The sequence below is a fragment of the Melopsittacus undulatus genome, chromosome 2, assembly GCF_012275295.1.
Source record: "Melopsittacus undulatus isolate bMelUnd1 chromosome 2, bMelUnd1.mat.Z, whole genome shotgun sequence".
In the NCBI taxonomy this organism is placed as follows: Eukaryota; Metazoa; Chordata; class Aves; order Psittaciformes; family Psittaculidae; genus Melopsittacus; species Melopsittacus undulatus.
In genome coordinates, this window is record NC_047528.1 from 52,964,924 (window position 1) to 52,980,370 (window position 15,447).

Sequence of the window (15,447 nt, forward strand, 5' to 3'; positions counted from 1 at the left end):
TGATTTGATGGAAAAACCCCACACTCTAGGCACAGTACCGGGATTTCTAACGTAAGTGGGAAGAAGTCTGAAGACTTAATGCAGTACTCTATCTGCATGCATCAAGAGGCAACTCCTAAAAATAGTTTGTTTAAAAACACTAAGTACCTTTGGATCTCCAGGGGCAAAGCAGCTGATGTAGTTATTGATCTGCTTGAAAACAAAGCCTCTATCCATAAAAGTAAAACACCTCTGAGAAAAACAAACAAAACCAAGATACAATCGATTTAGTACTGTTGCAGTGCTCAGTAATAATATTTTTTTATTCAATAAGCTTATCTTCTAAACACATTATTGGTATTTCAGTTTGAATATAAAAAACAATAAAACAAGGAAGCTAAATAAATTTATACATATACAAATACAAAATTTTCCCTTAAGACTGCAGAATGTAAACAAATTACAAATGAAAAGCATTTTCATGAAAATGCCTCTATCTTGACAGAAACAAAAATGACATGCCACTAGCAGTTTCTTAAAATATTTCAAATCCTTTTTTCTCCCTACTGGATCTTACTGGCTTAAAAAGGAAAGACGCCGTAAGTCTGTCTATATAAAGTACATGCAAATAAAACACTACTTGAGAAGATAACCTAGATGATAATTCTAAAGAAAAATACCCCAAAATACAATTTATGATAAAATATAAGTTCATTTTTAAAACTACCAAACTTCTGAGCAATGGTCTTCTTGATGATGAAAATTATAATTCCGTGCATTTTAACTTGGACATAGAATTATATTTAGAAAGAATTATGTGTATTCAGTTTTATGAGAGTTAGGTTTAAGATTCTTTAAAATCCATGAAGAAGCAGTATTATTGAAGAAAGTAACCAGAGAGACTAAGTTGCTTGTGTACCTACTTTTATAAAGGTAGCAAGGCTATGGTTTGCATTCTTTGAAGCCTCTGGATTGTCTCTGTACTTCTGAGTGATGTGTGGCATCAGCATATTAACAACTGTTTCAACTGCATGGTGAAAGGAAGCTGAAAATCTCTGGTTTCGCAACAGCTAGAAACAAATTCAGATACAATATTTAATATGGTTTATAACACTAAAATAGATCAGAAAAATTCATTTAGATTAGACACAGATATCCTGACAGGGAGAGGGGAGAAAAGAAGTTTTCAGTTTTTCTCATTTGTCATTTAAAGTAACATTTCCTTTAAATACAAGATTTTCCTAAACTTTCTAGACTGAAGGGGGAAAAAGAGCATTGGGTTAGAAGACAGTATTACTACATGCACTGACATCTGTAACTAAAATTCAACCAAAGCAGCCTTTGAATACTATACAAAAACACATGTATAAAAGCTAAATGTAATGCATTAATATTTTTCTAAACTGCAGTAAAACTTGATGACAGAAGCTATGAATAAAAGGGAATCCTTCCATACTGCCTATTTTCCTTTCCAAAACAGATACCATCTAGTTCACATATAGTAACTGCATTATCAGACTCTATATTCTGTCTTTACAAAAAAAAAAAAACAACAAAACCAACCAAACAAAAAATCAATAAAAAATACCACCCCAAGCCCCAAGGTTCAGAATCTTACTCTCTATGGTTTTAATTTTCCACAATTAAAACTGTTTTCCCTTGCTTTTTGGTAGTTTGCCAGTTGGCTTAGAAGATTCACAATTTTTCCTTTCCACTCATCATCTATATTATCTTCAGCTTTTTGGCACTGCAGAGCCTCTTGTATTCATCTGTATCTTACAATCTTTAGTAAAGATTCTGGTTTTTGTCTGAAGGGACTTAATGACAGGTGATATGAAGCTCAAGAACTTGATACTGACAAGAACTGTTTCAACTGTACAGTCACTATGTCTTTCCTTTCCAAAAACTGAAAATCAAAACATCCAAGTTTTCTGAATACTTTGTTACTTAATAATTCTTTGAACAGTATTGAATTCAATATTCCTAGGCATAACAAGTCATTGTCAAGACTTTGCATAAATCTATGATTACATCATTTGCTTTGTGTTTGAACTGTGCTCCAAAATCTCTAGCTCTATTTTTCAAAAATAGATATTAAGACTGAAAAAGATGCCTGTATAGATATCAACACATTCATTAGTATGCCATTAATGACAGAACAATTAAAAATTAAAAATTCTGTTGGTGGGTATGCCAGCCACTGTCCTGTCATATTTGTGTAACTTAAGTCTTTGTTGGACAGTAATTAAATACTTTTTAAAATATTGCAGAATTCTTGCTATAGAAATAATTTTGCTGCACCCAGAAAATCATCTTTTAATCACATATCCTCAGTAGCAAATGCTTGAATGCGTGTTCCATTTACTACTTCACCCAGTTAGACAGAAAAAAGCTAGCAAAACACTTTATTTGATATTAAAAGGGCTTGTAAACCAAGAAGCAATGATCAGGAACAAGGATACATGCAAACAAGAGGTAAGCCCTCCTCATATTTCTTTCATGTCACAGGTAAGATGACAGTGAGATTAGTTCTAATAATGGAGGTGTCCTTTTTAACATGAAATGTGGAGGCAACACGAAAAATCACTCTAGTAGTTTGTTAGCTATGATCCTTACTTCATGTTATTGCAGGGAAGAATGACAAAACCCCGCAATTCAAGGTGATATGCAGCAAAGTATTAGAATCTAAAGGTGCCTGTTAAAAGAATTTTTCATATTTGGGAGTTGCTTTTGAAGATACTGTTAAAAACCAAAAAAAAAATTAATCTGAAACTCCCAATTGGTACTTTCTACAAAATGTGTGTTTCCAACTATGCTATTAAAATGAAATTATATAAATTTTTAACCTACCTAAAAATTATTGTATGGTGGAAAGATTACTTAAAATGATCAAATTTTTCAAAATTTATATGATGATCATGTAACCCCAAATAATAGACAAAACTTGATGCAATAAGTGGATGCACAATGCCACTTAAATAAGGTCGTAATTCCTAGACCAATCTTCAGAAATATAAACATACACTGATTTGTCTCCTGTCTACATTTTTTGGTGCATTTTAATGAAAAACCCAGGCATACTTATAACAACCCTTAGGAATCTCTCAGAAGACCACAAAAGACCACAGCATGTAATTTATAGCCTACAGTAAATCACAAAATGAACTGCTTAGTCTTTCAAGTACAGCAAACCTAAGGTCATTGGAATTCAGCTACTGGTTCTCACTACTGAAAAAAGAAAATAATAAGTGTCTTCCCTTATAGTTACTTAGGTCACCTAGACATAAAGAGATGGAGGTCTTCCTGAGTAATAATCATGGTTATGCCGACCCCAATTCACACCTTAATTCTGTAACATCAGGTAATAAAATCAGTCTCAGGCACCTGTAACGGACACATTATTCCCTTACCAACCTCCTTTTCCCTAAAATGAAAGTCTTGTTGCTTGTATGTATATGCTAGGGCTTTCCAAACATTAAGTTATTATTAGAATTATATGGGTCAATAAAGACATTAGCTCTGAGCAAATGAGTCAGCAGAGCACTTGTAGAGGAAAGAAATAACTATAAAAAAAAGGAAAAAATATATATTAAGAGCTAGCAATATGAATGCTCCCCAATGGTAGTAGGCCATACTAAACAAGATATGTAGATTGTATTGGCAAGGATACTGAAAACATGAACACTGGTGGAATTATTCTGAAAAGTAAGTCGCATTTGCTTTTTGTTTGGTTACAGATTCATGCTTTAAAAATATTATATCCTACTGTGCTTTTTTAATCCATCTTCTGATCTCAATTTAAAAATACAATTCCTATTGAAAGGAAGTAATAATTAAATTAAGGAAATGGGATTGAATGACAGCAAGTTAGTGGTTTCTTTGAAGGTTTTTTTTTTAAACCAATACACTGTTTCCTAACTTCTGAGGACTTCTGTTTGTTAAAATCAAAAAATTATATAAACTTTGTTTAGCCAAACAGAGCCAGCATGTTGTTGTCTTTCAGAGCATCACCTACCAAATCCAGTTGAAACCTTCCTCAAGCTATTAAAGTTTCACATACACAATGTTTTGAAAACCTTGCCCAGAAGCATCACATTCTGTAATTAGAAAAACTGTATCCTTCTCACAGAAGTGAATACTGTAAAATAAAAAGTACTGCCAGAAATGTCAGGTAAGTACTAGAACCAACAGAAATTCTTTCAGTGTTTGCAATAATAATTTAACTGATTATAAAAAGACCAAAATAGTGGTGTGAAATAAGAAATACTCTGTTCCTAGAGTGACCAGAAGTGCAAAATCTTTGCTCAAGGAACATCATATCAGTAACGGAAATGTAAGTTTAAAAATCCTGAATTATTCGAACAGATGGTATGAACTGCTTGAGACTGAAAGATGGTAGATTTAGATTAGATACTAGGTAGAAGTTCTTTACTGTGAGGGTGGTGAGGCACTGGAATGGGTTGCCCAAGGAAGTTGTGAGTGCTCCATCCCTGGCAGTGTTCAAGGCCAGGTTGGACAGAGCCTTGGGTGACATGGTTTAGTGAGAGATGTCCCTGCCCATGGCAGGGGGATTGGGACTAGATGATCTTTAAGATCCCTCCCCACCCAGACCATGTTGTGATTCTGTATTTAAATGGAGACAATTCCTTTTCCTTATATGAAACATCAACACAACAGCTACCATCTCATGATGCTACAGGCAGAAGTTTGAATCACAGAATCAGAAACATTGAATTAACCAGGTTGGAAAAGACCTCTAAGATCACTGAGTCCAACCATTACTCCAGGACTGCCAAGTCCACCACTAAACCATATCGCTAAGGGCAAACTGATCTCCTCTCATGGCTTCCCCTCATGTCCTCCACTCAGAGTCAATCATCACACCTCATCTCCCCTCAACATCTCCACTCACAGCCATCCCTCATCTACCTCCCATAGTGGCCTCCTCTGTATAGCTGCTTTCTCTGCCCCTCACAGCCACCCCCTCCTCTCCCCTTAAGATCTCCCCTCATGGCCACCCTCACAGCCCATGGCCACCCTGCTCTCCTCTCATGATCAATCCTCAACCCTCATGGCCATCCCTCCTCTCCCCTCACACCTGCCACTCGTGAGCTCCCCTCACACCTGCTCCTCCCAAGCTCCATTCACACCAGACCCCTCAAGCTCCCCTCACGAGTGCCCCTGGCACCTGCCCCTCTCACACCAGACCCTCCTGAGCACCTTTCACACCTGCCCCTCACAAGTGCCCCTCATACCTGCTCCTCACACCAGCCCCTCATGAGCACCCCTGACACCTGCCCCTCAAAATCTCCACTCACCAGCACCCCTCACACCTGCCCTTCTTGAGCTCCTGAGTGCCCCTGACACCAGCCTCTCTCACACCAGCCCCTCAGGCGCACCCCACACACCTACCCCTCAGGAGCTCCCCTCATTCCTGCCCCTCAAGAGTACCCCTCAAAAGTTCCCATCAGGAGCACCCCTCCCACCTGCCCTTGGAGCTCCCCTCTTCAAATGCAAAATAACAGGATGGAGTCAGACATTCTTTGCTTATTTTAGCTGCTCACAGAAAACAAAGTCAGAATAGAACACAGCTGGGCAGACTGAGGTGGGGGGAGGTTCAGCTTAAAATACACAACTGATTTTGGTACTAAATGAGGAGCCTGACTAACTGAGCTTCTCCTGCATTCCAGAGGAACGGGAAAAATAGCTGTGTAACAGATTTTTTTTCCTTATTCAATTCTGATTGTTTAGAATTAATTAATTAGAATTCCTCCCATTTCTACAAAGTGCAATTCACTGTTCTCAGAGTTATTTTATATCACAGCTGTTGTGCTGCTCAGGAAAAAGCCCACATATTTCTGGGTAATGCTTACATCAAAGTCCACAGTGTTATCTATTGCTTCCAGCCTCACTGTACTGTTAAGAGATCTCACTAGAATCTGCAGATTTACACAGACGGCTCTGCTGTATGTGTTTTAAGGGGATTCTAACCTTTTACACTAATGTTTAATCTAGCCCTCTAGTTTTCCTATCTACTATTTCAATTGATTTCTCCTACTGCTTTGCTCTTTCCTCTCCTTTCTTACAAATCAAGTTATTACATATAAATCATAATCATGCATATAAAGAAATTTTTTTTCTAATATGCAATAAAAATATGTGATTAGAGAAAGCAGAGACTGCACAAATTTTGTTTAGAATAACAGTTTTTTGCAAAAGTTGACATACCTTCACTTTAGAGTTTTCTATCAAATGCTGAGCCATTGATTTTATCAGAACTTCAAAGAAAAACCATGAATACTGCAGAGGAAAGAAAACATTCTGTAAAATCACCACATGCATTCAACTACTATTTCAATGCAGTTATTCTTCAGTTATGACCAGGTAAGAGCATAAAGTAAAAAGTATGGCTCAATATATACCTTAAGTAGCTTGTTGCTTGTAAGAAAGTCAGCAGATGGCTTTAAAATTGTTGTCATGGACTTTGTCAGTTCTTCATGTACTGTCTTATGTTCAGAAGCAACATAGGGTTCAGCTTTATAACCATACTTAGGGAGGAAAACCAGAAATGAAATTAAACAGATGCAACTAAATTTACTCTATTTAGAGAAATAGAAAAAGAAAACATTTAAATTACTTTTACCTACCTTGACATAAGATCTCAAGTAGCTATCCAAGCCTTCTTCATGACACTGAGCAACAATATGGATAATGACCCTAAACAGAAGTCAGAAACCAAATAAGCCTACAAAAAAGCTATGATAGCAATAGCAAAAACATTACTCTGTTACAGATTTATGTGATAACCCAGTCACCACTTAACTCTACAAAGCACTTAAAATTCTTTACCTTGTCACATTGACTGCAACTTCCTCTTGAGTTGCTCTAGTAAGAACTCGAAACAACTGGTTTAGAACAGTTGGCAGGAAAGCTATCATCACATGGCCTTCCATAGCATGAAGGCTCTAAAAGAAAGCAGTAATACTGTTAGTCCCTTAAAACAATGGCATTTAAATCATAAGCTCTGCAATGATAAAATTTAGGGCAAGTCTTTTTCCAAAAAGACTTACACACTGCTCACACTGCTACCCAAAGAAACACTGCACAGGAAGCAACTGAGAATAGTTTCCAACATAAATATTTGGTAAACATTTTCTACATTCAGGTAAATTAGGGATAAAAATTAAGTTTTATTCAAAGCATTTTAGAAGTAGTTATTTGTACTTTTCCATTGAAATGTATTCTAGGTAATGTGTACACCACAGCAACCAGACACTGACACTGGTATAGTTCGCTATTTTCTCCACCGATGCAGGCATTTAGCAAACAGAAGGTCCACAAAAACATACAGGTTGATTACATCTGATAAGCGCAATACGAGTTACAGTAGTTACTGCAAAACAACAAACTAAAATGTTAAAAACCAGAATGAACTAAAATCCCTAACTACCTAACAATGGAAATTGGAGACAGCGTATTACTAACCACTCAACTTCTTCATGAAATGCCTTTGCATTCCACTACATGCAAAAGATTTTACAGACATAACCACCTTGACATAAAAGGCAGTGTATGGCATCTCATCCTACATTGGTTTATGTCATAAAATCCCCTGGAGCTAGAGTAAGTTGGACAAAAAAAGTGTATATTTGCTGAACATGCAACAGACAACAAATTTCAAACATTTCTATTTAGTGATAGGTAGCTGTCTTGTTCTTAAATATTTGCCTGTATGCACATGCACACTATTCAGAACTCTAGTCTTTCTTCCTACATGATCTGTGATTCTTCTTGGAAACATCAGTCATAACCTACAGCATCTTTGCTATAAGTCTTGAATATCAGAGCATTGGGTAAACATGCAAGTGGAACTTCAGCTCACACTTCTTTCCAGGATGCTAACATTTTTTGATAAAGGTGCTGTTTGAAGTAGGACTCTGAAGTGGACTTGTGACCCAACTTCTGATGCCTTTGACTATTCAATTACACTCAGACTGCCAGAAGTACCTGTGCCCTTTGATCTCTCAGGCAGCAATGGAAGTAACTACAAGCAGATTCCTCAACTTATGAGATGCTAAGTGATGTTTGGACTCATGAAACATGAAGGAGAGCATAATCAGTTGAGTCTCAGAAAACCTTTAATTAGAAGTGTCAGATGGTGCTTTCACAAAATCTTGTTAGGAAGAGCAAGAGCAGAAAGAAGAGAGAATGGGAGAACACTTGTCAGGTTCAGCAACCCAAGTTACTCTGCCAGTAACACACTGACTTTGTGAAAAAAATTAAATCCTAAGTATTTAAATGTGGTATTGTATCATAAACATTACCTGCAGCAAACTGTCGTCAGTGAGCTAAAACAATTGATCTTTAAGGAGCATTTAGCACCCAGGCTGCCAAATCTGGCACAGGTAGGTACAAGTTGACACACAGAAGGCAACCTCTCAACACAGGGGTAGTAAAAAGTATTTGGGTCCCTGTGAGACCAAGCTAGACAGGAATTCGGCCAACTGAAACTGAAAATAGCCATAAGTAGTAGTTGACATAGAAGAAAGCATTTATTTTCTGTTACCATGAAGCAAGGCAATAAAGACAATATGATGTGTTAATCTAGTACAAACAGTAGGAAGCAACAGGTAAAGAGGTTCTCACATATACACAGTTAGAAAGACTATTTTGAAAAGCGTAACGATGACAGGATTTGCAAATGTGGTATCACAGGAGGATTCTCTCTTCAGCAGGACCTCAGTATTGCAGAGTGCTGACTTCTAAAGCCAAACACTACCAGGCTTAGTGCTAGTGTCATCTAAGTGGGGACTGTCTGGTACAATTACTGCAGCAGAAAGCAGTAGAAATCATGATGGCTCCAGATCTAAAAAAAGAAAATCATTGAGGAACTTGAAATAGATAGTTCAAGTTAAAAAGGAGAGAAATGACCTCTCAAAACAAGAATGTCAATAGCAGAAACCGAAGTGAGAGAAATCTCTAGTGACACATTCTAAGTAACCATGGGGGTGATGAAGTTTAGCTATAAAATTATTAGGTCTTTGTTTTACCCTTTTGATGTGAGGCTACAATAGCCAGAATCCCTTCTAAAGGGGTGCACAATTGTTATTTATGCTTTGCCAGCATGTTTTAGGATTGCAAAATTTCAGAATGATAAGGACAAATAGAAGATGGAGAAACAGGTCTGTCAGTAAAAAATGGTAATAATAAAAAAACCAACCCTATTTCCAAATAGACTTATTCATTATTCTGCTGCTAATGTAATGTGTCCTGCTTTATACCAAAGTTGATCACAGAACTCTTGGGACAAGGAAGAAGACTCAGAGCCATGGTTCTGACATAATCTGGGTCCCAAAGCAAGTCCAGTTTAGAAGTGTGCCACATTTAATAGTCAAGTTCTTACTTAAATGTCCTGAGTAGACAGTCCAGTTTTATCAACTGATGGTATTCAATTACACCTACAAATTCTGTTGTGCCCAAGAAAAATAGTTACTTGTGATACCTTACATAGATTTTTAAGGTGACTGAATTTTGGGCTTCACATTAAAAATATAGTCTACTTGGTTGAGACAAAATTGCTGGGGAAGCCATGTACTCTATTGATCTAATCCTGAAAGAAAACTGTAGACATGACAATTATGACCTCCTAAGAAACATTTTAGAAAATCAGGAGTCATCATTCCTTGCTATTCCTCCTTGCAGTTAAATTTGATTATTTTGACAAGCTAAGCCACCAGTGTTTCAAAATGATCACTCCTAAGGCTGACCAATGCTGTTTCATTATTTCCTCATGGTTTCCTCTTACACTGCAATTGTAAATTTATCTAAGGTAGGAAGTATCTTTTTGTTCTTTCTTATATTGATTATTTTATTAATGAGATCAAGAAAATGCCTGAAGCTCTAAGGCTTTGCAAAAGTATAAGTAAATAAATTATCTGTTATTCATTGCCATTTTATACCTTAAGATATTTTACAAGATCAGTTCCTAGTGCACGAGCTCCAGACTCAGTTTTCTGACAGTACTGAAAAAAATTATGCAAGTGCTGGTCCTGTCAAAGACAAAAAGAACAACAAATTAAACGAAATCCAACATTGTTATCCATAATCCAAAGCAGAACACATTAAAAATACTTATATGTAGAAATCCATATAGGTGTCCACAGATTCAATTTTCAAAAATAACTGAAGTTCACTATTCCAAAAACTTACTCTACATGTAATGTTTATTTTTTTTAATGCATGTAAGAAATTTCCAGTGATTTCTGAATACAAACCACCACCTATATTTGTTGCAAACCAACTGACATGCAGAAAATAGCATACTTAACATTCATTATCCCAACCAATTATAATATATATTTTATAAGCAGCTATAACAGGACTCATTGCTTTGTAGACATGCCAGTAGATACCTTTCAGACAATTATGACCTCTCATCTAACAGTGAAATTCAGATTGGAATGGATGACAATGTTAGACAAAAGGCTCACATTTTTAACAGCTTCCATGTAAGATCTGTTGCTTTTCACAGTCCATGTAAGAGATACCATGCAGAGTATCCAAGAGACAAAGAAGAGATCAACATACTGACTTTAAGAAATTTCCCAATTTTATATATATAAAACAAACATACATTATTCCTAAAACCTTCTCTAATTTAATTTGTTTCATAACTCACCTGTGTATACACAGTTGACACCAGATGAGTGGATATTTTCAACAGTTGTTTGCCGCCATCTACCCATTTAATTTCAGGACCAGAATGCTGCATGCACATATGCAGAGGAAAAGTAAAATAATGTAGCAGTATACTAGAGTAAAACAATTTGTTTATAGTACCACAAACAATTTTTATATTTTTCTTGAACATGTTGAAGAAATGTGTGCAATGAATAAAGTCATAAAAAAAGGAAAATTATGCAGGCAATATTATCAAAACCACTTATGAAGCTTAAAATGTTTTGTTTTTTTTTTTGTACGTCCCACAGAGGTTTCCTCACTGGCTAACAAAACTGCTTTTCTATAAGTCACAGATTTCATGTTTCACCTACAACTGCAAAGAAACTTCTGACTAGAGAGAAGTATCTACTAGTTTTCTAAGAAAAAAAAAAGAATTTCCACAGATACTGACAGAGTTTAAACCTTAAGAGAGGTTACAAACAGTAAACAAAAGCCAGTGCTTCCTTTCCATCCCATATCCAAAGAACTAAGAATGGGAACACTCAGCTGTCTATCCTGACCAGTTAGGGAGAGATTTTATTGCTAGATCTACAGCTAGTCATATTGGTCCTAACCTTCTACCCATGGGCATGAGCAGAGACAAACAGCAGAGGCATAAAGAATACACCTACAATGTGAAAAGATGAGATGTGAAGGAGATGATGGTTGGAAAGCTTACAGCAGAGTTTAAAAAAGAAATGGTGGTAGAACAGGAGGAGAGCAGCACCTCTTGCTGCCGATTTTAGGCCTCTTCCTCCATAATGAGTCAATTTCATCTCTGCATTTCATTTTCTTAGTCAAATTGCCTATCACATTTTACATTTTGTATCCTCCTTGGTATCATTTTTATTACTACAACTTTGCAAGCTTTCTGCTTTGAAAAGTACAACCATAAATTTCACTCGTGAAATATAAAGGTCACAAAAGTCAAGATGTGAAAATAAGACTTTTTCAGGAATAAAGGACTTACTGAAAGGAGACAGCATGAAATGCTAAAAAAAATTTAGTACAGGACTTCAGATTATTTGCAAATCTTCATAAACTGAAAAATAGTTTAATATAATCTAAAATTACTGTAACTTCTAATTAATTATTACTAGAAAAAAATAAACATTTCCCAAGCACATCAGTTAAATAATAACAGAAGTAAGTACTTAAAAAATCTAAATGAAAAGCTATATTCAGATAGGTTGATGCAAATTCTTGTAAAAGTCAGAATTTAATCATAAGTTTTGTCTCCCATTTCTACTTGTGTTTGCTTGTTTCCTTTAAATCAGATGTCAGTTTTGCAAGGAACTCCATTTCAACTATAAAAGAAAAACAAATTCTTCTAGAAAATTACTTAAATCTTATCAGCCTGGGGAATTACATTCAAACCTTCTCTCCACATCTTTTTTTTTTTTTTAATATTAATTTTATATAACATACCTTTCCAACCCCCACTTCTTGATAACTAAGATAGCCTGATGGAAGATTTGCCGACACTGGGATGTTTTGCTCATTGGTCACCACTCTTCCATCCTTTATTAGAGGGAGCCAAGAATACCCGACTACAGAACATGAAAGACAAGTAGTTTTAAGTGTGTTATGAATCCAGACATAAACTCTTACAAAAGTCTTACTTCAGATATGTAATTCATAAGCCAGAAAACGTTACTGTAAAAGTCAAATGATTTGAACTAAAACAATTAGAAATCATTACACATGCAAATAAACTGTCACCAAGCTTGAAAAACCCCCATATATTTGATAAATGTTCTAAAACAACATTTGAAACATTTGAATTAAATAATTAATGAAAACAGTCAGTATAATGTAATTAGAAAGCATTATTTGGATCACAAAAATCACGGCTTACTGTATAAGCATACCTCAAAATTTCCTCAGTAATTACAGAAAACAAATCATTAGTGTACAAACCTTGTGTTTCAATAATGTCTTTCTTCTTTGTACTCCCTTTGCTTGAATTATCACAGCTGACGTGGTAAAAGGTGAACAACAAATGGTGCTTTTCATGTAACTGAGTGGGCAATTCTATTTTAATCTGAAAGGCAAAGAATTGCAACTTTTGTAGAACTCTTTAGCTAGAGCAGTGACATGCTTTACTGATTTCACACTTAAAAAGCAATTCCAGAGTATGTGTTATTTGAAGCAAGATTAAGAATTATACACACAAAACTTACAAAGATACTTCAGTGAAAAGGGATGCTGATTTAACTGAAATCATGATCAAGAACTTTGCAATCTTCAATTTTTTTATTGTGTTTTTGAAATTTAACATAATACCTAAATCATTAAACATTATGTTAGAAAGGTAGCTTACCTCATCATAAAACTCTGGATTTTGATGGTGATGCAGAACAGCAGCAAATGCACTTCTAGTAAATACTGGTCCACCTGGCCTACCATAGATACACTAATAATCAAAAAAAAAAAAAAAAAAAGAACAAAAAGAAAACCTGTGAATCTTTTCCACTCTCAGCTTAGAATCTGCTTCACCTAGAATTTGAAATATTTTAACCTTCTGTTTATAGCATCATAGAATAGTTAGGGTTGTAAAGGACCTTAAGATCATCTAGTTCCAATCCCCCTGCCATGGGCAGGGACACCTCACACTAAACCATATCACCCAAGGCTTCATCCAACCTGGTCTTGAACACTGCCAGGGATGGAGCATTCACAACTTCCCTGGGCAACCCATTCCAGTACCTCACCACCCTCACAGTAAAGAACTTCTTTGTTATATCCAACCTGAATTCCCTTGTTTAAGTTTGAACCCATCACCCCTTGTCCTATCACTACAGTCCCTGATGAAGAGTCCCTCTCCCGCATCCTTTTAGGCCCCCTTCAGATATTGGAAAAGTATTTAACTTGGCTCTTTTGCACAGACAGGTGCTCACATGATCTGTGGACTGCTTGCTGCGCAGTAATGCTGACACTGTGATTTCACCTCAGATTTCCTATATATTTTTCTATTTCTCTTCTTCCAGGAATCTCTTTTACACTGTGGTAGCTCATAAACAAACAAAGAGCTCGACTCTGCAGTTGATCTGAAGCTTTAAAATAGTAATTTTAAAGAATTCCTCCTGTGGAGTAGGAGTAAGCCAACCTTATATGCAACAAGTTTATTTTTGGAATTTTTGTTAATATAAGGAAATTAAATTTACTGACGGTTCTTTAGAAATCTGTCATACCAAAACAAAGCAAGTTATCTAGAAGTTACTCTTGGGCCAAATGCAAAAGGAGGACAGAAAGCCACCGTCCCAAACTTGATAAATTAATCCGATATTACTGTGTTACTTAGCTAACTGTTCACTATTTTATCAGTCACAAAAATCAAAAGACTAACCTTTAAAGGCAAAGAATCCTCTTCATCAGAGTCCTTGAACTCAATGCATATTGCAATATTTCTAGCCTAAAGCAGTATTAAAAAACAAAACCCCAAACAGTTAATTCTATGGATCAACACAGAAATATAAACAATCTTAACTAAGCCTGAGAAACAAGAACATAATTTTCCTCTACTCACCTTTGCAAAGGACTTTTGACTGTCATATTTCAAGTACTTTGGATAAACATAAAGATGATTGTTGTAGATGGTGAAAGGCTGAGTATGTCTAGGTATACAGGGAACAAATTCCTCTATTTCAAAAGTTATTAGTGTCTTGGTACTGCTTTCAAACTGTTTCATGGGAATGTATGATGAGTTAACATAATCTGAAAATACATAAAAACCCAATAAAAACCTGAAGAGAAAAAGCCTGAATGTCTCATTTAACAGTGCTTATTAATACTCACTTGGAAAATCTGGTGACACATTATCAATTGTAACATCCAGATTTCCTAAAATAACAGGAAGTTTGGCCATCTTTTCAGGTCTATAGGAAGGAAAAAAAAAGTCTCACAGTCAGGCCAAATGCAAAACTATCAGATGCCAGAGAAAAGAGAAATAGGAAACAGAAGCAAAAGTAATATCCTGAAATAGGAATATGAGAGGAAAGGTAGTTTGGGGGTGGATGACTGATCTGGTCTGGCTTTCTGCCTAGATTCACAGCTTTTCTTCTTTAAATTATGAGGAAAAAAAAATGGGTAAGGCTTTGTTAACAAGTGTGGAAAAGGTTAAGAAAAAAAAACATGTTTTTCTTTAAATCAAAATGGCAAACTCAGTTAAAGGTAAGTATGTGAGTGCACAATAACTCACTGTAATTTGCAGCAAAGAAGGGACATATAAGTAAAGCTTTTTAAAATCTCAGTGGCCAGTGACAAGTTTGTATGGTAATGGGGTAAACTTAGGAGATGAGCAGAAGGGGAGAGAAAGCAGAAAGTTAATAAAATCCATCTTCTACTCAGTAATTTTTTACCTACCTCTTCCTTTTTCTAAAGTAATAACTCACCCTGAAAAACATTTACTATTAACTACCCTTCAATGACATTTCTTAGATGTTATCAGGAAGCTAATTCAGAAGTATAATTTGAAGTAGGAGTATTTTCCATGTTAAAACACGCATGCAGAACCTTTTATTAGTATTGATAGTCAGGAGCATAATTTTTTTTAAATTATTGCAAAGGAAGTGGATGCAGTATTTTCCCAAAATGCAGTCTCATGCTGTGAAGCAAACAACTTTTTCTGGTTGGAGTTTAGATTCTAATTTCAATAGCTAAGCCTTAGACATTACAGTCTATTAATAAAATTCCTGTGACATACTCTACATGATTCTACAAGCAGGATGCTGAAATAACCAAAAGCAT

The 15,447-nt window shown here is 35.7% G+C and overlaps 1 protein-coding gene across 3 annotated transcripts in view; it reads right to left on the reverse strand.

Annotated features, from left to right (window-relative positions):
• Positions 1–15,447, reverse strand: part of DOCK9 (dedicator of cytokinesis 9) — a 116,740-nt gene that overhangs the window by 40,257 nt on the left and 61,036 nt on the right. For all 3 annotated transcript variants that reach the window (XM_034060108.1, XM_034060107.1, XM_034060106.1), the window contains exons 16-29: positions 14,497–14,576; positions 14,228–14,415; positions 14,048–14,113; positions 13,022–13,114; positions 12,619–12,742; positions 12,127–12,248; positions 10,658–10,744; positions 9,939–10,028; positions 6,829–6,944; positions 6,627–6,696; positions 6,402–6,527; positions 6,208–6,279; positions 903–1,049; positions 148–231 (exon numbers count right to left, since the gene is read on the reverse strand). In XM_034060108.1, the coding sequence (XP_033915999.1) occupies positions 148–231; positions 903–1,049; positions 6,208–6,279; positions 6,402–6,527; positions 6,627–6,696; positions 6,829–6,944; positions 9,939–10,028; positions 10,658–10,744; positions 12,127–12,248; positions 12,619–12,742; positions 13,022–13,114; positions 14,048–14,113; positions 14,228–14,415; positions 14,497–14,576 (1,465 nt within the window). The remainder of the gene's footprint in view (positions 1–147; positions 232–902; positions 1,050–6,207; positions 6,280–6,401; positions 6,528–6,626; positions 6,697–6,828; positions 6,945–9,938; positions 10,029–10,657; positions 10,745–12,126; positions 12,249–12,618; positions 12,743–13,021; positions 13,115–14,047; positions 14,114–14,227; positions 14,416–14,496; positions 14,577–15,447) is intronic.